Genomic DNA, 25,874 nt, shown 5'->3' with positions numbered 1-25,874 from the left:
CCAAGAGAAGGGAGAAACTAGTCAAGGCGAACCCAGTCTCCAAAGCCGTGCGCTTTTACGCACCAAGCGGCCGGCCAAGAAAGCGCGCCCGCTCTCTTTGCATTTTTTCCCGATCCTCCTCCCGAAGGGGCGGACCTGGCAGGGCTCAGGCTCTATATAAACCCCAGCAGAGGCTCATCTTTCCAGCTCAAGCCGAGAGAGCTTCGTGTCGAGTTTCAAGCCGCCTCTCCGAGTCCTCGCCTCCTCCTCCTCCTCCTCCAAATGCGCCTGGCGGAGATGATCAAGAAGATGGGTCCCTCCGAGTCGGAGCTCAACATCCCGGCCAAGAACTGCTACCGGATGGTGATCCTGGGCTCCTCCAAGGTGGGCAAGACGGCCATCGTCTCCCGCTTCCTCACCGGCCGCTTCGAGGACCAATACACGCCCACCATCGAGGACTTCCACCGCAAGTTTTACAGCATCCGAGGCGAGGTCTACCGGCTGGACATCCTCGACACCTCGGGCAACCACCCTTTCCCAGCCATGAGGCGCCTCTCCATCCTCACCGGTGAGATTCCTAATAATAAACTCTTATGATGACAGGTTAAATATGATAAATAAGAATAATAATGAAAAATGCTGGCGGGGGTGCCAGGAAATTGGGACCTACTTGCATATGTGGTGGGACTGTAAACATGTCAAAGGTTTTTGGGAATTGGTCATAAGGGAAATAGAAAACATTATGAATATAAAAATTAGAAAAGGAATCCAGTGGAAATATTACTTTTAATTAAAAAAAGAAAATGAGAAAGATAAGAGGAGAAAAAATTTAATAGACATGCCATTAACTGCGGCTAGATTACTAATTGCAAAATATTGGAAAGGAGAAATGAAAATACAAATTAATGAATGGTATAAAGAAGTTTGGCGAATGGCACCGAATGACAAGCTAACGTCAAACTTAAAAGTAAAGAAGGGAATATGGAAAAAATGAAAGTATTTGGAGAAAATGTATAGAAAAATTATTGGAAAAAGAAGATGGGAATTTACCTCCAAATGAAGAATTGAACTTTTGGTGGGACTTCAGAAGAAGAGGAAGGGGAGCACAGGGTGAATGTAAATAAAAGAGGGGGAAATGTATAGAATATGTTTATATAATTCTTAAATAATAAAAAGGAAAAAAATAAACGATTATGATGACAACCTGTAGCTTTTGGGGGCTAGCTTTAAAAACCATGGCTAAACTTGAGTAATCTCACTGATGCAGTTTGACCCTATTGCTAGGAAATCCTGGGAGTTGCAGTGGTGAAGCAGCAGCAGGTTAAGGAACTTGTAAAACTACAAGACTCCAAAGCAGGAGAGAGGCAGCAAAAGTCTCCAAACCTGCCAAAAGCTGGCAAAACTGCAACTCCTATGATTTCACAGTATTGTGCTCAAGTGGTGACAAAATGTATTCATTGGACAAACTTGGGGAAACTTGGGGTCTCTAGGTGTTTTGGACTCCAAATCCCACCATTCCTAACAGCCTCAGGCCCCTTCCTTTTCCCCCTCGGCTGCTGATTGTCTTCCCCATTCCCAATTTTTTTTCTTGGCATGCACTGAGCAAACTCTCTTTTCCCAATTGAAACTGATTGAGCCCAAGTGTTATGCTTGAATGTCAGGATCTAGAGCCCCGCTGTTGTCAGTGTAGGACTTATCTCCGGGTGAAGGTCTATCAGATACCAGCCACTCAAATGACCTGCCATAATTTATTTTATGGGGCGCATAAGTCGGAAAGGATTTGAAGGCACACAACAACAAAGTTTACGGCTGTTCCAGCCACCGACTCCAAATTCCTTTGGCAAACGGTGCTTTCGGCTTCCTTGAAAACGGAGCCATATAACTCGGGGCTGTAAATCTTTCTGGATTTTTATGACCCTTTTCTAACAGTGGCATTGGCACTGATTGCTTTAACTCTTGGCACGGATTGCCTTGCTGGCTGTTCAGTATAATGATTCTGAAGCCGTAAAAATGAGAAGACAAAAAGATTGCAATTTTTGAGAAAGCAGAAGGAATTTTACTGCAAGGAGATGAATTCCATGACAGGAGAGATTTCCTAAATCTCCCCTAATATTTTTTGTGTACTATGTTTCATTTCCACTTCTCATACTCCTAGTAGTAAATTATAGTTGTCAGATTCGCATTCCGCCAAAATAAGTATATATACATTGAGGAAAAATGTAGCTTAGAACATGGAGCTTAGGCAGAAGGGTCTTACACAAAATGTCAATGCCTTGTTTTTGCTTCTACACCAAGCAGCCTAACACCAAGCAATACCTAACCGTGTTCCTTCTCTCTTCTCTCCCTCTCCTGCAGGCGATGTGTTCATTCTGGTATTTAGCCTTGACAACCGGGACTCCTTTGAGGAAGTCCAGCGCCTGAAGCAGCAGATCTTGGAGACCAAGTCCTGCCTGAAAAACAAGACCAAGGAGAACACTGATGTCCCTTTGGTCATCTGTGGCAACAAGGGTGACCGCGACTTCTACCGCGAGGTGGAGCCCAGGGAGATCGAGCAGCTGGTGGGGCCGGACCCCAAGAAGTGCGCCTACTTTGAGATCTCTGCCAAGAAGAACAGCAGCCTGGACCAGATGTTCCAAGCCCTCTTCGTCATGGCCAAACTGCCCAGCGAAATGAGCCCCGACCTCCACCGCAAGGTCTCCATCCAGTACTGCGACCTCTTGCACAAAAAGACTCTGAAGAACAAGAAGCTGATGAAGGATGCCGACGGTGGCGGCGGAGAGGCGTATGGCATCGTGGCGCCCTTTGCCCGCCGGCCCAGCGTCCACAGTGACCTCATGTACATCCGAGAGAAGACCATCCGAGGTGGTCAGGCCAAAGACAAAGAGCGCTGCGTGATCAGCTAAAAGATGGCCTTCTCACTTGCCCAGCCAAAGATGGGGAAGAGGCGATTGTTTCTACCAAAACTCTGCCTTTTGCGGTGGCACGGTGCCCACATGCCCAAAGTGGCATCGCTCATGGCCTCCTAGTCATTGGGGGAGACTTTTTTTTTACCAACCAAACTCCCCTTGGTTATTTTATACATACTTGGAGGAGTGAGATTGCCATGGGGAGCTCCGTGGAGAAGAGCCAAAAAGGGAGGACTTTGGAGCGGAGAAGGGACAGTTTTAGAAAACGAACTTTGTGACGGAGAGGTATCTCCGGCCAGTCTTTCGCCATTGTGCGTTGTCTTAAAATAATTGTGTGTGTGTGGACAAGTGTTGGATAGGGTTGCGGGTTGAAGAAAACAGCATTCAACGAACTTTTCAGCTGTGCCTACTTGTGATGTTTGTGCCTGTTGCAATGTCGCAAACCAAGAAGATAAACGGACATTGGCTGCTGATAATGCGAGGAAACGATCCTCCGCTTGACCCACTTCAGGGAACACAAGTGACTGGTGTATGTTTATGTGCACATGTTGCACATGTGTGTGTTTGGGGAAAATGTTTTCCTGTTTACATGATCTCCTTCTGTGTCTTTTCTTGTAAAAAAGAAGAAGGGGAAAACAATATTGCATTCAAGCAAACAGGCACTTTATATGTCAAACTACTCAGTCCAGATAGACGAGATGAACAAAGTCTTGGCTCAGTGTTTTACGACATGTGACACACTGGTTCTGTCGTTTTGTTATATTTTTTATAGAAAATAAAACATTGAAAAGAAAGTTGAATGTTTCCGGCTCTTGATGTGTTCCTCAATAATATTTTAGAGGGAAGGGTTAAAAGGAGAATGGCTATGGGAAGCGGATGGGATCAAGACAGAGAACCTTCCTGCTCCAAAAGTCATGGAGTGCAATCTATATATATAAAAGGGTAATGAAATTTCGACCTAGGACAAAACAACAAAACTACACACCCCAGAAACACTAAACTTGGTAGCACAACCCCTCATCCATGCCTCTACGTTCATACAACAAAAAGAAAAGAAAAATAGTACTAATTAGAGGGAGAGGAATAATTGTTTTTATCCAATTGCTGCCAGTTAGAAGGCTAAACTCTGCCCACTTGGTCTCCTAGCAACCCACTCAGCCCAGGGGACAGGCAGAGTTAGGCCTCACTTAGGCCTCTTCCACACTGCCTATAAAATACAGATTGTCTGATTTTAACTGGATTATATGGCAGTGTAGACTCAAGGCTCTTCCACACAGCTATATAACCCATTTATAATGGACTTAATGTCAGAAGAAAACCTTCTGCTGCACCTTCTGCTGCAATCGGCCAGGTGGACCCTTTACCTTAACTACCACCAATTCCTCAATACAGTAGAGTCTCACTTATCCAACATAAACGGGCCGGCAGAACGTTGGATAAGCGAATATGTTGGATAATAAGGAGGGATTAAGGAAAAGCCTATTAAACATCAAATTAGGTTATGATTTTACAAATTACGATCCAAAACATCATGTTATACAACAAATTTGACAGAAAAAGTAGTTCAATACGCAGTAATGCTATGTAGTAATTACTATATTTACGAATTTAGCACCAAAATATCACGATGTATTGAAAACACTGACTACAAAAATGCGTTGGATAATCCAGAACGTTGGATAAGTGAGACTTTACTGTACTTTATTTCCCATAGCACCATACTACGCCACAGCAACGCGTGGCCGGGCACAGCTAATATATATATACACACACACACACACACATACACACACACACACACATGCAAATGAAAAATGGTGGGAATATGTGGGATTGTCAATGGAAAACTCACCCACACTCCAAAATCAAAAGTTGGAGAAAACTTTAAAAGTTTGTGTACTCCAATGTCCAGAATTCCCCCCTCCAGAATCTCCAGTACAAGTCATTTCCAACTTATTGAGATCCCATCACTAGTATTTCTTGGGAATATTTCTCCAAAAGAAGTTTGCCCTTGAGTCTGAGAGAGTGTGGCTCACCCAATGGGTTTCCATAGCCAAGCAGGAATTCAAATCAGAGTCTTCAGAGTCATAGTCCAATGCTCAAACTACTACATCATATTGACTACCTTTGCCTTCGTTACTTAACATTTTAGGGGTTACATTGCCCCTCAACCTCACATATCCCCCATATAAAGAGGAAATCTATCCAAGGGGAGTTGAAAGTTGTCTCTGTTGCACAAGTTTGTCAAGATTAAACATCGTAAAGAGGTTTTGGCATCCGACTCACACCCACAAGTTTCCTTCTAAGTTATGTAATTCTGTTTTCTCCTCCCTGGCCCTGTGCCCATGTTTGTTTGACCAGAGCAAATCATGAAAAGTCGAATCTCTGAGGTCCAAACAGTGACCACACCTCATCGGTAAACAAAGCATCTTTTCTCCCGCCGAGAGGAAAGCTGGACTCCCGACTCCCATCAGCCAAAAAGCTGCACTGTCTCTGGTTCTTGATAAATTTTATTAATCTATCCAAAGTGGCTGCCTAGTGAACTTATGTAGTTTCAAGCTTTTGATGTCAACTGGAAAAATAGTTGGGAAAGGTGGGCATAAGCTCCTTAAAGCCGCACCAAAGTAAAGCTCAGGTGGGGATGGTTTCCAGAATCCCAATCGGAGGTTCTGGAAAGTGCAATCCAAGACTACTACCATTTCTAAGTTCTTTCCTGAATATCACAGAATCATAAAATTGAGAGATATCCCCAAAGGCCACCCAGTCCAATTTCCTTCTGCCAATCAGCAAAACACCAACCAAGCCCTCCCAATGGATGGCCATCCAGCTTCTAATAATAATAATAATAATAATAATAATAATAATAATAATAATTGATCATATCCTCAGCTGCTGTAAGAAAATTGTACAGACAGACTACAAACAGAGGTACAACTGTGTGGCCCAAATGATCCACTGGAATTTATGCCTCAAGTACCACCTGCCAGCAGCAAAGAACTGGTGGGATCACAAACCAGCAAAGGTCGTGGAAAATGAACACGCAAAGATACTGTGGGACTTCCGAATCCAGACTGACAAAGTTCTGGAACACAACACACCAGACATCACAGTTGTGGAAAAGAACAAGGTTTGGATCATTGATGTTGCCATCCCAGGTGACAGTCGCATTGACGAAAAACAACAGGAAAAACTCAGCCGTTATCAGGACCTCAAGATTGAACTTCAAAGACTCTGGCAGAAACCAGTGCAGGTGGTCCCGGTGGTGATGGGCACACTGGGTGCCGTGCCAAAAGATCTCAGCCGGCATTTGGAAACAATAGGCAATGACAAAATTACGATCTGCCAACTGCAAAAGGCCACCCTGCTGGGATCTGCATGCATCATCTGAAAATACATCACACAGTCCTAGACACTTGGGAAGTGTTCGACTTGTGGTTTTGTGAAACGAAATCCAGCATGTCTATCTTGTTTGCTGTGTCATACAACATCGTTGTGTCAATAATAATAATAATTATTATTATTATTTTATTTTTATACCCCGCCCCATCTCCCCGAAGGGACTCGGGGCGGCTTACATGGGGCCTAGCCTGATAAAACAATCAAGTATAGCTTCTGTTATAAAATCTCCAGAGAAGGCCATTTATTTGGACTCTGGTCCTAGTCCAAATAAATGGTTCAAAATGAAAAACAGGCACAAGGAAGTATTGAAGTTCCTCGTCTGAGAAAAAGATAGAAAGTAATACAGAAAGGAACTATTCAATCGCCTTTTCTCTGTTGACAGTAACTTCCTGGCATTTATAGGATGCCAGGGCCAAATTTAGTGAAAAGCTCTTTGTATGCCATATGTCTTCTTTCCCCCTGAAATTATTTTTTTTTTTCATTCGGGAATTTTCCCTTCCCTTCTATGTCTTTTCATATGAATAGTCCCACTGGGATCTGGTGTGTAAATCTGATCAGCAATTTAACTCCAGGTGACCAATGTTTTGCCTCTCTTGGGAAGTTTTTTCCTTCAACCCTTTATGTTCCAGATACCTTCCTGCTCCAGAATCTCCAGATATACATGAGATACATTCCTAAATTTCATCTGGATATGCAAAACAGAGGATGATATTGAGATGAAAAACCTCTGGGCCAAGAGGTGTTTAGAGGATGAAGAAAATACTTAAGAGTAGGTATGTTTTGTGGGATACATCAATACATCGGCACCGGTCTCACAGATACAGTAGAGTCTCACTTATCCAAGCTAAATGGGCCGGCAGAAGCTTGGATAAGCGAATATCTTGGATAATAAGGAGGGATTAAGGAAAAGCCTATTAAACATCAAATTAGGTTATGATTTTACAAATTAAGCACCAAAACATCATGTTATACAACAAATTTGACAGAAAAAGTAGTTCAATATGCAGTAATGTTATGTTGTAATTACTGTAATTACGGGTTTAGCACCAAAATATCACGATATATTGAAAACATTGACTACAAAAATGGCTTGGATAATCCAGAAGCTTGGATAAACGAGGCTTGGATAAGTGAGACTCTACTGCAGGGGTCCTCAAACTTTTTAAACAGGGGGCCAGTTCACGATCCTTCGGACCGTTGGAGGGCCGGACTATAGTTGGCCACTGAGCAATAATAATTAATAATAATAATAACAACAACAACAATAAAAAAGTGGGTTGAAAGAGACCCAGCCTCAACGAGGGTTGGAAGAGACCCCTTGGGCCATAGAGTCCAACTCCTTCTGCCTTTATGCACCAAAAGCACAAGCAAAGCACCCCTGACAGATGGCCACCCAGCATCAATGTTAATAATAATAATAATAATAATAATAATAATAATAATAATAATAATAATAATAACGAGGGTTGGAAGAGACCCCTTGGGCCATAGAGTCCAACTCCTTCTGCCTTTATGCACCAAAAGCACAAGCAAAGCACCCCTGACAGATGGCCACCCAGCATCAATGTTAATAATAATAATAATAATAATAATAATAATAATAATAATAATAATAATAATGAGGGTTGGAAGAGACCCCTTGGGCCATAGAGTCCAACTCCTTCTGCCTTTATGCACCAAAAGCACAAGCAAAGCACCCCTGACAGATGGCCACCCAGCCTCAATGTTATTAATAATAATAATAATAATAATAATAATAATAATAATAATAATAATAAGGGTTGTAAGAGAAGAAGAGACCATTTGAGTCATTTAGCCCAACCTCCTTCTGCCTTTGTGCCGTGGGGGCTGGATAAATAGCTTCGATGGGCCGCATCCGGCCCCCGGGCCTTAGTTTGGGGACCTCTGCTCTACTGTACCTGCAAATGGTGTTGGTTTAGTACATAAACGGTTATGTGTTTGGTTTCTCTTGCCCTTAGTCACTTCCGCACCTTCTGCTGCAATCGGCCAGGTGTCTTTCATTTACCGCTGGAAAATTTGCAGGTACCCAAAAGGTAAACATTGGTGTGCCTTGGCAGCCTGACAGCACTCATGAAATGTACCAAGGGTGAACTGCAGGGAATTCAGACCTCGCTGACCCCACGCCTTCCTTACTTGTCTCATCCAGGTACATACCTTCCCTCCACGCTCCGACAATCCACCACATTGTACTCTCCGGGTTTGAGTACAAAACAACAATGGGCCCTTCCCTTGTGACTTTGGGACGGGGGCCAAAGCGTTGTACTCAGGCACCTGGAACCGTACAGAGAGCAGGGCAACCGACGTAGCCCTTGCGAGGCAACAATGCCGTTTGCATCATTGACGGGAAGGCGGGAACGGATCCGAGTCACCCCTTTGTTCTGCCACACCACTTAGAATCATTGAGCTGCAAGAGACCCCAAACCACATAATCATCCAGCCCAACCACATAATCATAGAATAGAGTTGGAAGAGACCTCATGGGCCATCAAGTCCAACCCCCTGCCAAGAAGCAGGAAATCGCATTCAAAGCACCCCCGACAGATGGCCATCCAGCCTCCGTTCTACCATGCTGGACACCATTCAAGCCTTCCCAATAGATGGCCATCCCTCTTTCGTGGAGGCTTGATTGGCACCAACGTTACTGCTGTTTGGCCACTAAGTAAAGATATAGTGATACAGTAGAGTCTCACTTATCCAACATTCGCTTATCCAACGTTCTGGATTATCCAACGCATTTTTGTAGTCAATGTTTTCAATACATCATGCTATTTTGGTGCTAAATTAGTAAATACAGTAGTTACTACATAGCATTACTGCATATTGAACTACTTTTTCTGTCAAATTTGTTGTATAACATGATGTTTTGGTGCTTAATTTGTAAAATCATAACCTAATTTGATGTTTAATAGGCTTCTCCATAATCTCTCATTATCCAACATATTCACTTATCCAACGTTCTGCTGGCCCGTTTATGTTGGATAAGTGAGACTCTACTGTATATGGCCATTTTTAAGGCCAACATGTTTTTGCCAGAACCCTCCCTTGAACGTGGTTTCAATTCCCTTCAAACTAGTCCAGATTATTTAAATCTTTCAGTCAAAGGTTTTAAATGGTCTATTTCATACTACAGTAGAGTCTCACTTATCCAACACCCGCTTATCCAACGTTCTGGATTATGCAACACATTTTTGTAGTCAATGTTTTCAATACATCGTAAAATGGATAAAGATATAAAGATTGTCTCACAAAGAAACGAATATGTAAAAAGAAAACAATCCTCGTGTTGGTGGTGGGAACTGTAAATGTTTTGTATGTCTACGGTATGTATTTTTTGTGTTTTAAAAAAAAATTGTAAAAAAAATGTTTTCAATACATCGTGATATTTTGGTGCTAAATTCGTAAATACAGTAATTACTACATAGCATTACTGCATATTGAACTACTTTTTCTGTCAAATTTGTTGTATAACGTGATGTTTTGGTGCTTAATTTGTAAAATCATAACCTAATTTGATGTTTAATAGGCTTTTCATTAATCCCTCCTTATTATCCAGCATATTCGCTTATCCAACATTCTGCCGGCCCGTTTATGTTGGATAAGTGAAACTACTGTATTTCTAAATATACACTTATTGCTATAAATGTTTGAATTTGTTTCTGTATCCATACATGCATACATGCATACATACATATGAACAGAATATATATATAGAGAGAGTGAAACGAGGGTATTTCCTTCCAAAAATAGGTAAATGAAGATAGTAAAAATAAAAAGTAGTAATATGTATGTGTGTATATGCAAGATAAAGAAAAAAAAGATGATAAAAGAGAAAAAATCTAATAATAATAATAATGGTGACTAAAATCAATAAATGTGGTAACCAAACAAATCCAAAAATAGGTAAAGGGGGATATTTCGGGGGGGGAAAGAAGAAGAAAAAAGAAGAAGGAAATAAATCTTATAGAATGAATAAAAAGAAAAAAAGCAGTAATACTTAGATAAGACACTATTCCATAATCTGACTTGGTGGAACAGCAGTTATATATTTTGCAGCCCTAATCTTTCCAGATTTCCCTCCCCTTGAACAAAACTCTTAAAGAAGCAATTAAAGAAACAAGCATTTATTCAAAATAAACAACACAAAAAATAATATTTGAAAAAGATATGTACACACAGACAACATATGTGTATGCTGAGGCCCTGGTTACAAATTTTGACAGAATCCCATAAAAATCAGGACACAACATTGACCCGATCCCAACTATCCCATAAGCTTCCATGAATCACTCTCTGTTCTAGTTCTGCAGATTTCGAATAAACATAACCTCGGCATCCCTGCTGCTTCCTCCCGCTGGTGTCCTTCACAGAAGGAACAGGATAATTGTTTTCTAATGGAGCTGAGAGTGGGATGTATTAGAAAAAATGTTTCCCGCCCTCCTTTCTGCTTCTCATTGATTTTTCTACAGGAAAAATCATTGCTACAATCAGATGTTCACACTACAAATGAAAAAGGTGGCAGTCAGAACAAAAACACCTTCTGAAAAATACTGCACTCTTTGCAGCTAGCGATATAACCTCTCAAGAGGAAAGTCAGGCTCCCTGACACTATCGCTTTTTAGGAGCAAGGATTTAAAAAAAGTATAGGTAGTTTTTCAAGTATGGAACTCTATCCCACACCAGCATTTAATATGAAATCATAGGCGGAACCCCCCAAAAACTGACCCTGAGGAGCATTGCAAAAAATGCATCTAAAATATAGTATCTCAAGAGAAAGGTCAGGCAAGGAGTGCATATTATTTTCCTGAATTTGGTTGTGTTCTAACATGTAGTTCCCCCATCCATTTCTATTTGTTTATGAACATGTTTGCAGCACTGACTTTTCACGTATAAATTACACATTATATAGGAAGAGTACCCAAAAAATGGTCCTGAAGAACATTGCAAAATATAAAACCAACCGTGGGTTCCACCGATGAGAGTCCATCAAAACACAAGAGTCCCAGGAATAAGTGATATACCAGGCAAAGACCCTATTAAGAACTGTACATGGCCCAGAGTGCAGAACTGATGCAGCTTGATGCCACTTGAATTGCCATGATTCAGTGCAATGGAATCTTAGAGAGTCATAATTTGGTGAGGCACCAACATTTTGTCAAACTACATCTCCCATGATCCCATAGCATTAGCCACGGCAATTAAAGTGGTGTCGAACTACATTACAGCGTAGACACATCCTCATTCTGTGCCCTAGAAAAGAAGGGGCAGATTCACTTCCTTTCTTATTCCTTGGGGATCTCAAACATGCAAAGGCTCTTGTACTTCTGCAGCAACTCGCTCTTGGTTTTCACTTGCTCCCGGAGGTTTTGGAGCTGCACCTGCTGCTGTTCGGGGCTCATGCCAATGCCCTGCATGGACTTGATCAGCTTCCGCATCTCCACAAATTTGGTCCTCAGTTCGTTCAGCATCTGGTGGACATCCTGGCTGTCTTTGTCCATACTGGGAACACAAAAGGAGGAAAGAGAAAGAAGCCATCGTTGCACTTATTGACCACAAACGCTGGCAAAATGCCTAAAAGGTTCTCAGTGGGAACTGGACTGAGACTTAAGAGGAAGCTGCTCCATAGGACAGTTTCCCTGGGAAAGCACAATACCCTGGGGACTTTTAAATTCCTTGTGGTGTTTATAGGATGATTTCTTAAACAGCTGCCTCTCATTTTTTGGCTTATCGTTCCTTGTCTGTTTTTCCAGCTAACATTTTGGTAGCCTAGCTCCTTTCTGAAAAACTCAGCACTTGTACGGAGTGTAAGAAACCAAATTCCTTGGTTAACAAATCTCTGATAGTGACTATTATTGTTGTTGTTATATTTATATCCTGCCTTTACCTCTTGACTCTTGCAGGGACATGAGAGAAGCCACCCAGCAGGATGATAACACATCCAGGCAACATCTCTGTAAAGGGCCAATTCTCTCACACCAGAAGCAACTTGAAGTATGTTCTCAAGTCGCTTCTGACATGATAAAAAAGCCTCTTGACTAAGATGCAAAGCAGCTCATAACATTGAAAAAAACAATATAAGTCCCATAGTACACCTACACTGTAGAATGAATGCAGTCTGGCACAATTTCCACGATCCCATTGCATGGAGCCATGGCAGTTCAAGTGGAATCGCCGTTACCTTAGGATTGCCTGGAATCCTTAGGATTTCCCCTGAAATTAAGTCTAAGGTAAAGGTTTCCCCTGACGTTAAGTCCAGTCGTGACCAACTCTGGGGGTTGGTGCTCATCTCCATTTCTAAGCCGAGGAGCCGGCGTTGTCCGTAGACACCTCCAAGGTCATGTGGCCGGCATGACTGCATGGAGCGCCGTTACCTTCCCGCCAGAGCGGTACCTATTGATTTACTCACATTTGCATGTTTTTGAACTGCTAGGTTGGCAGGAGCTGGGGCTAACATTGGGCGCTCATTCCGCTCTCGGGATTTGAACCTGGGACCTTTCGGCCTGCAAGTTCAGCAGCTAAGCGCTTTAACACACTGCGCCACCATATGGATGCCTGCCATAGTTGTGGGCGAAACGTCAGGAGGGAATGCTTCTAGAAGAAAAATGGGCCAACTTCGGCCCTCCAGGTGGCCTGAAAACTTGGCTCTTCCAACAGGCTTTTGGCGACTGATCCCCTTAGTTTGGGATCGCCCTGTTGTTTATTCTACTTTTATAGTATTTTTACTCCTCAGCCATACATAGTCTTTTGGTGTATGCCTTCTCCAGCAGTTTAATGGGATAATAGTCCCTCTCTCCTAATTGCATCGTACAAAACTATTCGCACTTTTCTGGCCCACTTCCCCTTTTAGGAGCCATCTCAGGATTTTATCAAAGTATGTTTATTGTGTATTGGTACAGTAGAGTCTCACTTATACAACATAAACGGGCCGGCAGAATGTTGGATAAGCGAATATGTTGGATAATAAGGAGGGATTAAGGAAAAGCCTATTAAACATCACAGTAGGTTATGATTTTACAAATTAAGCACGAAAACATCATGTTATACAACAAATTTGACAGAAAAAGTAGTTCAATAAGAAATAATGCTATGTAGTAATTACTGTATTTATGAATTACCACCAAAATATCACAATGTATTGAAAACATTGACTACAAAAATGCATTGGATAATCCAGAACGTTGGATAAGCGAGTGCTGGATAAGTGAGACTCTACTGTATTTATATGGTGCACCTTACCTAGTCTACTTTTACAACCTCTCCGTTTTAATCCATGTTTTTATTAGTTCTTGTCATTTGTTTTTATTGGCTAATGTTTAAATTTTTATAATAGTTCATGTCTTTTGTCTATTGTTGTGTTTTATATTGCTACTAGCTGTGCCCGGCCACGCATTGCTGTGGCAAAGTGGTGATGGTATTGGTTAAAAATTGTTGTGTAAATTTTATTTGACGTTATTTGTATTTTTAAATTAATTTTATTGTAAGTTATCTTTTTATTTATTATATTTTATTATTTTCTTGTATAATTTTTAGTTATTTTTTGTTATTATGGTATTTTATTGTATTAATTTTTTAGTGTTTTTATTATTATTTTTTAGTGTTTTTTTATTATTTTTTATTGGGTTGCTAGGAGACCAAGCTTAGCCTTCTAACTGGCAGCAATTGGATAAAAGCAATTATTCCTCCCTCTCTAATTAGGACTTTATTTTTCTTTTCTTTTTGTTGTATCAACCTAGAGCTGTGGATGATGGGTTGTGTCGTCAAATTTCGAGGTTGGGGGGCCTGTAGTTTTGTTGTTTTGTGGGTCGCCGTGATGCCATCACTCTTTTATATATAGAGATTGTTTTTATTCGGGCTTGGCTCATTGTAAGCCGCCCTGAGTCCCCTTTGGGGAGATAGAGGCGGGGTATAAAAATAAAGTTATTATTATTAAGACCTGTACAAAAATATAGAAATATAGAAATGATTGCTTACCATTTGATGACGTCGTGGACGAGGGGCAGGAAGGAGGCCTGCTCGTGGCTCGGGGGCGCCGCGGTGGGCGAGGCCTGCGGGGCCGAGGACTGGGCCGGAGGCTGGGCCGGCGCCTGGAACTTGGCCTCGGCCGGGGAAGGCTGCTGCTGCTGCTGCGGAGGCTGGGAAGTCGGCTGCTGGGCCTGCTGTTGCTGTGGAGGCGCCGGGAGCGGAGGAGGCCCCGCCGGCTCGCCTTGAGAAGGCCCCTGCGGAGGCAGCGAGGCCTGGGCAGGCTCCTCGGGCCTCGGGGCCGGGCCCGGCGCCGCCATTCACCGCCCCTTCCTTCCTTCCTCTCTCTCTGAAGCCTCCCTGACTAGGCCGCGTTTGGTTGCTAAGGACCCCTTTCTTCGCGTTGCTAGGCAGGGAGGCCTCTCTTTCTCTCTCTGTCTCTCAGGAGTCGCGGGGACATGACGTCACGCCGCGGCATCTCGCTCTCCTCTACCGTAGGAGCTGTCGCGGGGTTTAGGCGTCAGGAGGATGGGCCTGCTCTGCTGGAAGCGAAACCGAGGGTAAAGTTGTAATAAATTTAAAAACACAAAGTTAAAAAATACTTGGCATTATACTAAGTGTCCATTTGACTAGAAGCTGGCCACTTGGAGCGCCTCTGCTGTCACTTGTGCATGTGGCAAGGCCCAGGCTGCCCTGTGTGAGGGGCCTGCTCTTCTCCACAGGGCCTGGACTCCACTTTGAGGCCCCATTTATTCAGGTTGGCTCTACATCTCATGGTAGAACGTAAAAAAGGAAAAAGTATGGTATATAATATGGTATAATATAATAAGGTCTTTCCACCATGTCTACTGTATAAATTTAATGATATAATAATATATACAGTAGAGTCTCACTTATCCAACACTCGCTTATCCAGCGTTCTGGATTATCCAACGCATTTTTGTAGTCAATGTTTTCAAAACATCGTGATGTTTTGGTGCTAAACTCGTAAATACAGTAATTACAACATAACATTACTTCGTATTGAACTACTTTTTCTGCCAAATTTGTTGTATAACCTGATGTTTGGGTGCTTAATTTGTAAAATCATAACCTAATTAGATGTTTAATAGGCTTTTCCTTAATGCCTCCTTATTATCCAACATATTCCCTTATCCAACATTCTGCAGGCCCGTTTATAATGGATAAGTGAGACTCTACTATAATAATATTATACTATACTAATATAATATTATTATATATTATTATAATATATAGTCTTAAATATATACAAAATGTAACAACAAATATTTTCCAGACTGTATAGTAAAGGAATTGTGGTGTCGCACCTACTTAGGTCTGAACCGGATTTAACTAAAGTCGGTGTTAGACCATAGCCCCATTCCTGTTGTATAACCAACAAATAATAGTAATCTATTTGCAGTAATTGTTCAAAAAAACAACATATATTCTAGTGTTGGTATCATATAGATATATTGTTGTTATTCAAATGGATTTATATAGCTCCTAACATAAAGATGTATAATTTGACAACACTTCACGTAAGTATTCCAGTGAAGCTGTCCAGTCTACATCTCGTGGTGCCAGAGGACAGTCTGTTGGAAGGATATTAGCGATATTAGATCGACCCCCTCCTTTCTAGCCTTTAGAAGAAGTGTGAAGACCTGGCTTTGGGAGCAGGCCTTTGAAAAATAGCACAGTGCAATAATTTTTACCAGAAATTGTGAAATTGCTATGGAACGGCTTAGACCTTGTTTTTGGATGACATGTCTTATCATTGAATGTGTTTTAACTATGCTTTTATATATGTATCAATTTTAACCTAATTTTATCTTAAGGTTTTTTTTAATGTTCAAGGCAGTGTATAAGTGCCGTTTGCAAGCCACCTTGAGTCCCCCTCAGGTAGAGAATGGCAGGAAATAAATAAGATAAATAAATAAAAAATACATCCCGACGGATGTCAGGTGGTGCAATACTGGCTAAGCAGTACAATTTCTCCAGTGATGTTGGGCATAGACATCCTGTGATAATGCGGCATGTGTCATTAAGAGCTACATCCACTGTTTTAACATGGTGAGATGTTTTCCACACTGGGCATGTACATTCAGCAGCAGAACGCAAAGCAAAGCGCAAGGGCAGATGTATTCGCTGTGTCTGGTTGTGATCCCCAGGTTGAAAGGAACAGGAGTGGTTAGTCACCCTTTCTGGAAATCCCATTGATCTTAATGGGTTTCCACGCCTGAGACTCAAGATTGGATCCTGCCAATGGCTCATTGCTTTCTCCTCTTCCGCAAAACAGTGTGTGGCTGGCAGTGTATGAATAATAGTTCTCTTAACTCCATTATGAGCCTCACGACTTCTTTGCCACCAGCAAGATGGAAATGAGCAAAGGAAAAATAACTTTGCTCCGAGGAGAAATGACACTGCGGCTGATCTCAGCATTTGTCAGACTCATGTTTAATGAAACAAAGTAAATTGGATTTATTTCCAGCAGTAGAAAGGTTGGGGGGGATGCATTTCAGATCAACCACAGCTGGGTTCCTCTATTCTTTTTTATTCTCTTCAAAATGATTTCATCTCAAATTCAGTCCCAAAGGTGGTGAGTTAAAACTAAATTGAGGTTGCCATTTCAGGATCGCCGCAGATGTGGAAGTTTTAGAGGCAAGCTCTGGTGATGTTACTAAGTGCTGTGGTTTGAATACCAACCACAGTGGCTCACGGTTTGTCATCCAGACTTGTATACACATAGAACACATAGGAAATAAAGGCAGAAACCTCCCCACATCAGAGTGAAATGAGGGTTTTTCCCCCCTGATCACTTAAGGAGATAAGGAACATCTCAGTCCAGCCTTTCTTGCTTCTAGCCAAAGAAATCTAGACTAAATAGAGTGGAGGGTGAGCCCTGGTGCCACAATGGCTGCAAGGAACGGAAGAAACAAATACTCAGATTTCTCTCTCAAAGAATTTTTACCAACAAATTAATTAAGCTTTGAAATTTTAGCAAGCACCTATTTTCCTAGCTGAGAAGATTTGTTGTGGTTCAGCCAGGCTTTGAAACTGCAAGGCTTTTCGATGCTAATCAATGTGATTAATTGAAACATTCACACTTGCCTCCAACAGACAAGAGTTCTTTCTCCCACCCTGGATCTTCTACAGATATATAAACCCCACTTGCCTAGTTTCCAACAGACCTTCCAACCTCTGAGCATGCCTGACATCAATGTGGGTGAAATGTCAGGAGAGAATGCTTCTGGAACATGGCCATACAGCCTGGAAAACTCACAGCAACCCAGTGATTCCAGCCATGAAAGCTTTCAACAACTCAATCCTTCCTTCTTTCTCTTTCCTTTCTCTTTCATCCCTCCCTTCTTTTTCCTTTCTACCTTCCTTCCATCCTTTCCTCTAGTTTCCTTTTGTTCCCTTTCCTCTTCTTCCTTCCATCTATCCATCCATCCATCCATCCATCCATCCATCCTCTTTCATCCTCTTTCATCCTTCCCTACCCTTCCCTTCTGCTCTTCCTTCTCCCTCCCTCCCTCCTATTCACATATGTGTGTTTGTGTATTAAATCAGTCTTAACAAGCCCAGGGTGCTATTTATACCCCAAACGAAAAACTCTGTTATGAAAATCGGCTGCATTTAGTGTATCAACAGGCTAAAAATAACAAAGATAATCAACTGCTGCCTCCAATTAGTGGGAAATGATGCCAACTGAGGCTCAGATTAACAAATGGTTATTCATGCAGGAATTGAGGTCTGAAACCAAAGGTACAAAACCACACAGATCAAGAGAGAAGAATACTTGCTGGCCTTTGCTCTTCTGCACAATCTTTAAATGTACAGGAAACCCTGTGCAAGAGGATCCAAATTTAAGAGAATATGAATCCTGCCGGCTGTGGAGTGAGCTTGAAAGAGGCCAGTCGCTGTCCTGTTGTGTTCTATTTGCACAATTCCCAGCGGTCTTGATGACTAATCGCTGTGGGAAACAGGATGCTAAAGCTATTTGGGCCCAGTTCTTGAGTGTTTTTTAGAAAATAAACTCAGCTACAATAAAGCTGTGAGTCTTTTAAAGTGCCACAAAAATTGAAAAATCTCCTCCCCATACTTTGGAATTATACACTGCATTGGTAGTCCTTGTGAAACCTCTTTAAAAACTTTTTGAAAATCATATTCAATTCTAGCAGGATCAGAGAGGCCAAAACCTGAGTGGCAACACTTTCTCATAGGTGAGCCAGGAAGATAGTTCCATCTTGTCTCCTGTGCCATAGCAATATGCTATGCTAATTTTATACACACACACACACACACATATATATATATGTGTGTGTGTGTGTGTGTGTGTGTATATATAATTTATCAATATCTAATATATTGTATATACATATAATATTGATAATAATATAATGTTATACAATACTATACTAATAATACAATATAATAATATTAATTATATATTATATATTAAATGTAATACTGTAGAGTCTCACTTATCCAAGCCTTGCTTATCCAAGTTTCTAGATTATCGAAGCCATTTTTGCAGTCAATGTTTTCAATATATCATGATATTTTGGTGCTAAATTCGTAAATACAGTAATTACAACATAACATGACTGCGTATTGAACTACTTTTTCTGTCAAATTTGTTGTATAACATGATGTTTTGGTGCTTAATTTGTAAAATCATAACATAATTTGATGTTTAATAGGCTTTTCCTTGATCTCTCATTATCCAGATATTCGCTTATCCAAGGTTCTGCTGGCCCGTTTAGCTTGGATAAGTGAGACTCTACTGTATTACTAATAATATTACCATATAATGATATAGTGCAATATAGTAATTTAATGCTTATATTGTGCTATGCTAATAATATATTGTATATACATTTGATTTGTAAGTCGCTCTGAGTCCCCTTCGGGGTGAGAAGAGCGGGATATAAATGTAGTAAATAATAATAATAATAATAATAATAAGAAGAAGAAGAAGAAGAAGAAGAAGAAGTTGTTCCTTGACAAAATTGAAGGAAAAGCTGATAAGGAGAAGACCTGGCTCTGGCTCACGAATGGGACCCTGAAGAAGGAGACAGAAGGTCTGATCCTTGCAGCCCAGGAGTAAGACATCAGAAGAAATGCAATTAAGGCCAAGATCGAAAAATCAGCTGATGACCCAAAATGCAGACTGTGCAAGGAAACCGATGAAACCATTGATCACATCCTCAGCTGCTGCACAGACAGACTACAAATAGAGGCACAACTATGTGGCCCAAATGATTCATTGGAACTTATGCCTCAAGTCCCACCTCCCAGCAGCAAAGAACTGGTGGGATCACAAACCTGCAAAAGTATTGGAAAATGAGCACGCAAAGATACTGTGGGACTTCCGAATCCAGACTGACAAAGTTCTGGAACACAACACACCAGACATCACAGTTGTGGAAAAGAAAAAGGTTTGGATCATTGATGTTGCCATCCCAGGTGACAGTCGCATTGACGAAAAACAACAGGAAAAACTCAACCGCTATCAGGACCTCAAGATTGAACTTCAAAGACTGGCAGAAACCAGTGCAGGTGGTCCCGGTGGTGATGGGCACATTGGGTGCCGTGCCAAAAGATCTCAGCCGGCATTTGGAAACAATAGGCATTGACAAAATTGACAAAATCTGCACGCATCATCCGGAAATACATCACACAGTCCTAGACACTTGGGAAGTGTTTGACTTGTGATTTTGTGATACGAAATCCAGCATACCTACCTTGTTTGCTGTGTCATAATAAAATAATAATAATAATAATAATAATAATATTGCAACATGTGGCCAAACAACATCAGCGTATGGTGATTAACGAAGAAGGAGTAGACATAAGATGGGAGATGCTGCAGTGGTGTGCTTTTGCCTTAGCCTATTGGGCAAAATTCAGACGATTAATTGGGACTGACAAATTTGACACATTTCAAGGAGCCATCCATCTCTAACAAGAGAAATTGCCCTTTGCATGTTGTGATGTTGAGACTAAACACTGCGAGGAATCCTTGACACCTCTTGCCCCAGACACCTCTCTGGTCAGATAACCTTTTCTGGTCTTCCTGTGGACCTTGAGAAGAGATAATAGTGTTCCAGCTTCCTCTTTCAATATTTAGTGAGGCTTCAGCACATCCGAACAGCCTAGGAAAGATTAAGAACCCTCTTATTTATTCCTCTCCTTGGCTCTCAAAGCAAAGAGCCTTGTCATGCAACCTCCAATCTGAATATACACCATTCAGAGGCACACAGAGTCCCGATAGCCAAAGGTTTTTGCCTTGTCTGAGACGAAACAAGAGGGTTGACTTTCTCTTACTCAGTTATACTGTGCCTAGCAGAACTTTTGAGATTCAATAGTTTATTATGGCACGAGCGTTTGTGAATTTCAGTCCGCAAAGATCTTGTTATGCTTGGAAGTGCTGTATTTCCAAATCGGCTCAGGCGAAAGCAAACTGCTGCATCCGCTCCCAATTTGTGTTTTCTTCCCACATTAACAACTTTGGTTTTATTTATTGAACCCTGATGTTGCTTGGCCACATGTATCCCAGTTTTCTTCTGCAAAATATTGGAAAGAATACTGATTGTATAGAGTTGTGGTTTAGGAAGTTAGACTTTAAAACATGGCTCTTTCGTTGTGCTTTTGGAGAGTAACTGTCATATACTTCTTTTTGTTGCTCCCCTCCAATATCTATCCTCGAGACTGTACCACTATCTTATGTCCCTGTTCCCCATGGTTTTTATTCTTATTTCTTTCTCACCCCGAGTTTTAACTTAGTGTTCATGTGGCCCGCCCTGGTTTTTATTGCTTTTCTGATTTTGTGTTGTAATGTATATTATTATCTATTGTATTGTTTAATTGTGTTATGATGTGTTGTTTTTATATTTTGTTATATTGTATTGTTCTGGGCATGGCCCCATGTAAGCCGCCCTGAGTCCCCGTTGGGGAGATGGTGGCGGGGTATAAATAAAGTTTTATTATTATTATTATTATTATTATTATTATTATTATTATTATTATTATTTTATTTTATTATGACATGGCAAACAAGATAAATATGCTGTATTTCATATCACAAAATCACAAGTCGAACACTTCCCAAGTGTCTAGGACTGTGTGATGTATTTTCGGATGATGCGTGCAGATCCCAGTAGGGTGGCCTTTTGCAGTTGGCAGATCGTGATTTTGTCAATGTCTATTGTTTCTAAATGCCGGCTGAGATCTTTTGGCATGGCACCCAATGTGCCGATCACCACCGGGACCACCTGCACTGGTCAGAGTCTTTGAAGTTCAATCTTGAGGTCCTGAGAGCGGCTGAGTTTTTACTGTTGTTTTTCGTCAATGCGACTGTCACCTGGGATGGCGACGTCAATGATCCAAACCTTTTTCTTTTCCACAACTGTGATGTCTGGTGTGTTGTGTTCCAGAACTTTGTCAGTCTGGATTCGGAAGTCCCACAGTATCTTTGCGTGCTCATTTTCCAAAACTTTTGCAGGTAAATAATAATAATAATAATAATAATAATTATTATTATTATTATTATTATTATTATTATTATTATTCAACTAGGAAATCTCCAATTTGCCAGTTCTTGGTGCCAACTTTGGGCAGTTTGTGATTCCCAAAGACACATAAAAAGAGGCATTTTGACCCAATAAACATCTACACAACTGACCTAGAAGTAAAGATGGCTCTCTCATTATATATCCAATGTACAAATGTTAAACCATGGCATTTGGGAAAAGTGGAAAAGGAGAAAGAAGCAGTTCTTTATTTTCAAGAGATGCTCTTGTGTGTATTTTTGAAAGTGGGACAGAAATATAGGAATGGGAGCGTGACCATGCATGCATTAGCTCTCTTTTTCTTTGCAAGCGCGGCAGGCAAACTACCTCAAGAAAACACTCAAACTGATGGAGAGCCATGACGTCCAAACACAGGGAGAGCAGAGGGTCAAGGATCTAGTTTGGGCCACTTGTTTGCTGTCTGCAGCAAAAACGAGGGCAATGGAATACCTTCCAAGTGTCCCAGTTTGACAAAGAACGTCCCAATAAATCATAATCTGTCCCTTCTTTTAGTTGTTTTGGAAATGTCCTAATTTCTTCCTGCTTGCCCCACTTTCTCTTGTCTTCAATCTTGTTTCCATTGCTGTAAACTGAGTTCAAAGTGCAGACATAGTTTTTATTCTAGGCTTGGTAAAGAAACCTTTCTAGCAAAGAAAGCTCAATACCTTGTCAAACTACAACTCCCAGGATCCCATATCATTGCCCCATAGCTGTTCAAGTTGCGCCAAACTGCATTAATTTTACAATGTAGATGCTCTGAGCATGTCATCTCAGATCTGTGGCTTCTTTGATCCGAGTCTATCTCTTTCACTCTGAAGCCCAGGATTCGAATCCTTCCTTGGCCAAAAAACACACTGGATAACATTGGAGAAGTCACTCTCGCAGTCTCAGAGGAAGGCATTGCATTTTTTATTTCTCCCTTCCTTATGTATTTTTATGTGCAAACTGTTCCATATCTCTTATTGACCCAATTAAGGGAAATAGTCAATAGGTGAATATAGGTACAGTAGAGTCTCACTTATCCATCATAAATGGGCCGGCTGAACGTTGGATAAGCGAACATGTTGGATAATAAGGAGAGATTAAGAAAAAGCATATTAAACATCAAAATAGGTTATGATTTTACAAATTAAGCACCAAAACATCATGTTATACAACAAATTTGACAGAAAAAGTAGTTCAATATGCAGTAATGCTATGTAGTAATTACTGTATTTACGAATGTAGCACCATAATATTACAATATATTGAAAACATTGACTTCAAAAATGTATTGGATAATCCAGAACGTTGGATAAGCAAGTGTTGGATAAGTGAGACTCTACTGTATCTATGGTTAGCAGAACCCAATAAATAAGATATATGGAATGCAGTTGCTCAACTCAGACTCAGCAAGTACTACAGATGGGATTCTTGGCTAATTTCATTCTCACAAGAACCCATTTTCAGCCATTTTTCCCACTGATGAAAAGTTTTTGCAAGGTTTTGAAGACCTTCTGCCATTTGGGGTCCGCTCTCTGCAGAATTCACACATGGCATTTTTGCCAACAATGCACAAGAAACACAAAGTCTCGTGCACTTGAGCCGTTGAGAAACCATAAAATGCCCCCATAAGCCACATATGATCATGTTTTTTTCTTAAAGGAGATTAATAATTAGCAGCCTACCAAGAAAACATGCTTTGGAGAGGGAAAACTCGGCTGTGCTTCGACCCCTGGGGCTGACTTGCGATGCATTCCTGAGTCAGGCTTTTCTTGGAATTCCTTCAGCTCTCAGAATGACGCTTTCCAATTGTTTCTTTCCTTCTTGAATGGAGTAACAATACTATCTTGTGACTATGGATATAATAATTAACGTGATTTTGTTTTGGGATGCTTTTCAAGGTGCATCTACATTGTAGAATGTACAATGTAGATCACTTTTATTGCCATGGTTGATCAGGGATTCGAACCCTGATCTCCTTGAGTCCTAGGGATCATCCGTACCATTGAATTAATTCAGTTTGATACAACTTTAACCGCCATGGCTCAGTGTTATGGAATCCCAGGACTTGTAGTTTAGTGAAGCACCGGAAAGGCGAAAGACCTCGTTAAACTACAACACCCAGGATCCTATGACATTGAGCAAAAGTGGTGCCAAAAAGTATTCAACACTCAAACCATTACATCATAATATTATACAATCCGTAAGCAATGAATAAGCCTAGTTTTGGGTTACATATAAGGAAGGATAATGGAACATGCAAATGGAAGGATGAAAACACATTTTTTCCATCTCCAAATTCAGCATTGCTGGGACAAATAAAGGCTTCATCATGGTCAAAAGGTACTTTTTAAATGATAAACACAGATCATGGCAAAGCCGGGAACATTGCGCTCGGCCGGATTATGCCTAGGCACTAGCTGGTCCGTTCCGGCGCTGTCTCTCTCTGCAAGGTAATTGCTTCTGTCTAATTGTTCCTTCTGGATAATGAGCCTCTTTGGCTTGACAGAAGCATTGCTAAGTTGCTATTTTCAGTCCTCCGGCTCCAGGTTAGGCAAAAGTGGCCCGAACTGGTGCTCCTCAAGGAGAAACGAAGCCATCAAAACAGTCATTTGATGAGGAGCACAAAAAAAACAAAACCAAAAAACTCAGAAAAAAATTAATTCTCATTTACTTTGTTTTAAAAGAAGATGGACAAGAGGCAGATCAAGAACCAAACTATCTGGGCCTAGAATTCCCTCTGGGATTTCATATGGACTTTATATGAACTATGTCTCCTTCCTCAACTTTTTTCCAAAGGTGCCACAGGGGACATCTACATTAGGTATGGGCAAACTTTGGTCCATCAGGTGTTTTGGACTTCAACTCCCAGAAATGATCTTGGAAGCTAAGCAGGATCAACCCTGGTTAGCACTTAGATGGGAGACTACCCACGAATAGCAAGTGTTTTAAGTTTCGATTTTGGAATAAGGATCTGACAAAGCAAGCACTGGGTCTGTCTTGCCAAAGAGAACCCATAAACTTGCAGGGTCTCCATAAGTCAATAGGGGATTTGAAGGCACATAAATGCACAAGATCTGACCTCAGTCTGCTTTCCCCAAATGATGGCAGCTAGAACTTTCAGAGGATGGGGAAAGGAGACTTATTTGGACTGTCACTCCTAGCATCTCCCAGCCAGGATGCTGGGAGTGGCAGTCCATGGCTCTATTTACGAGGAAGGATCTTTCAAAACGTTGCTGAAGAAAACCTTGTAAATGTATGTGGTCACCATAAGTCCATAGGAATGGCAATTTGAGCCTCTCCACTTCCTCCTCTTAGGCTGGATCTGCACTGCCATAGATGTGGGCGAAACGTCAGGAGAGAATTAATTATTTTATTTATTTATTTACAGTATTTATATTCTGCCCTTCTCACCCCGAAGGGGACTCAGGGCGGATCACATTACACGTATCAGGCAAACATTCAATGCCTTTAACATAGAACAAAGACAAGACAAACATAGGCTCCAAGCTGGCCTCGAACTCATGACTTCTTGGTCAGAGTGATTTGTTGCAGCTGGTTGGCTGCTCACCAGCCTGCGCCACAGCCCGGGCCCTAATGAGAATGCTTCTGGAACATGGCCATACATCCTGGAAAACTCACAGCAACCTAGTGATTCTGGCCATGAAAACCTTCGATAATACATTGCCATATAATGTGTTATATGGTCAGTGCAGACCCATATGATGCCATTTAACTCCATTGTACTGCCACATATGGGTCTCCAATGCATTATATACCAGCATAGGTCCAGTCTTGTTCCATTGAGTCCAGTTTGTCCCGGCACACGATGTCTATTTTGCATTTCCTGGCTTTGAACGGCTCCTTTTATGATCCCAGAGTCCTGGCTTTTGCTTTTTTGGAGGGGAGGAAAGGAAAACTCCAAGGAAGTGGTCCATATAAGGAGCTGGAAAAGATGGCTTTGCCAAGAGTCTTGGTTCGGAAAGAAGGTTTTTGTTGTCCTCCCCTTTAACTCTCCTGGGGCTGGAAGAATGCGGACAACAAGACAACTTGG

The 25,874-nt window shown here is 41.3% G+C and overlaps 2 protein-coding genes across 2 annotated transcripts; one reads left to right on the top strand and one right to left on the bottom strand.

The window, feature by feature from the left end:
- Window positions 1–246: 246 nt before the first annotated feature.
- On the top strand, window positions 247–3,679 carry rasd1 (ras related dexamethasone induced 1). The gene is made up of 2 exons (XM_003227580.4): window positions 247–547; window positions 2,335–3,679. The coding sequence occupies exons 1-2, from the start codon at window positions 262–264 to the stop codon at window positions 2,880–2,882; spliced, it is 834 nt and encodes a 277-aa protein (XP_003227628.1). The 5' UTR covers window positions 247–261; the 3' UTR covers window positions 2,883–3,679.
- A 6,731-nt stretch (window positions 3,680–10,410) lies between these two features.
- med9 (mediator complex subunit 9) lies at window positions 10,411–14,750 on the bottom strand. Its single transcript, XM_003227582.4, has 2 exons — window positions 14,274–14,750; window positions 10,411–11,801 (listed from the first exon to the last, which is right to left on the bottom strand). Exons 1-2 carry the CDS (start codon window positions 14,579–14,581, stop codon window positions 11,585–11,587), a joined length of 525 nt encoding a protein of 174 aa, XP_003227630.1. The 5' UTR covers window positions 14,582–14,750; the 3' UTR covers window positions 10,411–11,584.
- Window positions 14,751–25,874: the final 11,124 nt, after the last annotated feature.

This window comes from Anolis carolinensis, unplaced genomic scaffold (assembly GCF_035594765.1).
Source record: "Anolis carolinensis isolate JA03-04 unplaced genomic scaffold, rAnoCar3.1.pri scaffold_13, whole genome shotgun sequence".
Lineage (NCBI taxonomy): Eukaryota > Metazoa > Chordata > Lepidosauria > Squamata > Dactyloidae > Anolis > Anolis carolinensis.
The sequence above is the reverse complement of the archived record's forward strand: the minus strand, read 5'-3'. Positions and strand labels throughout refer to the sequence as shown.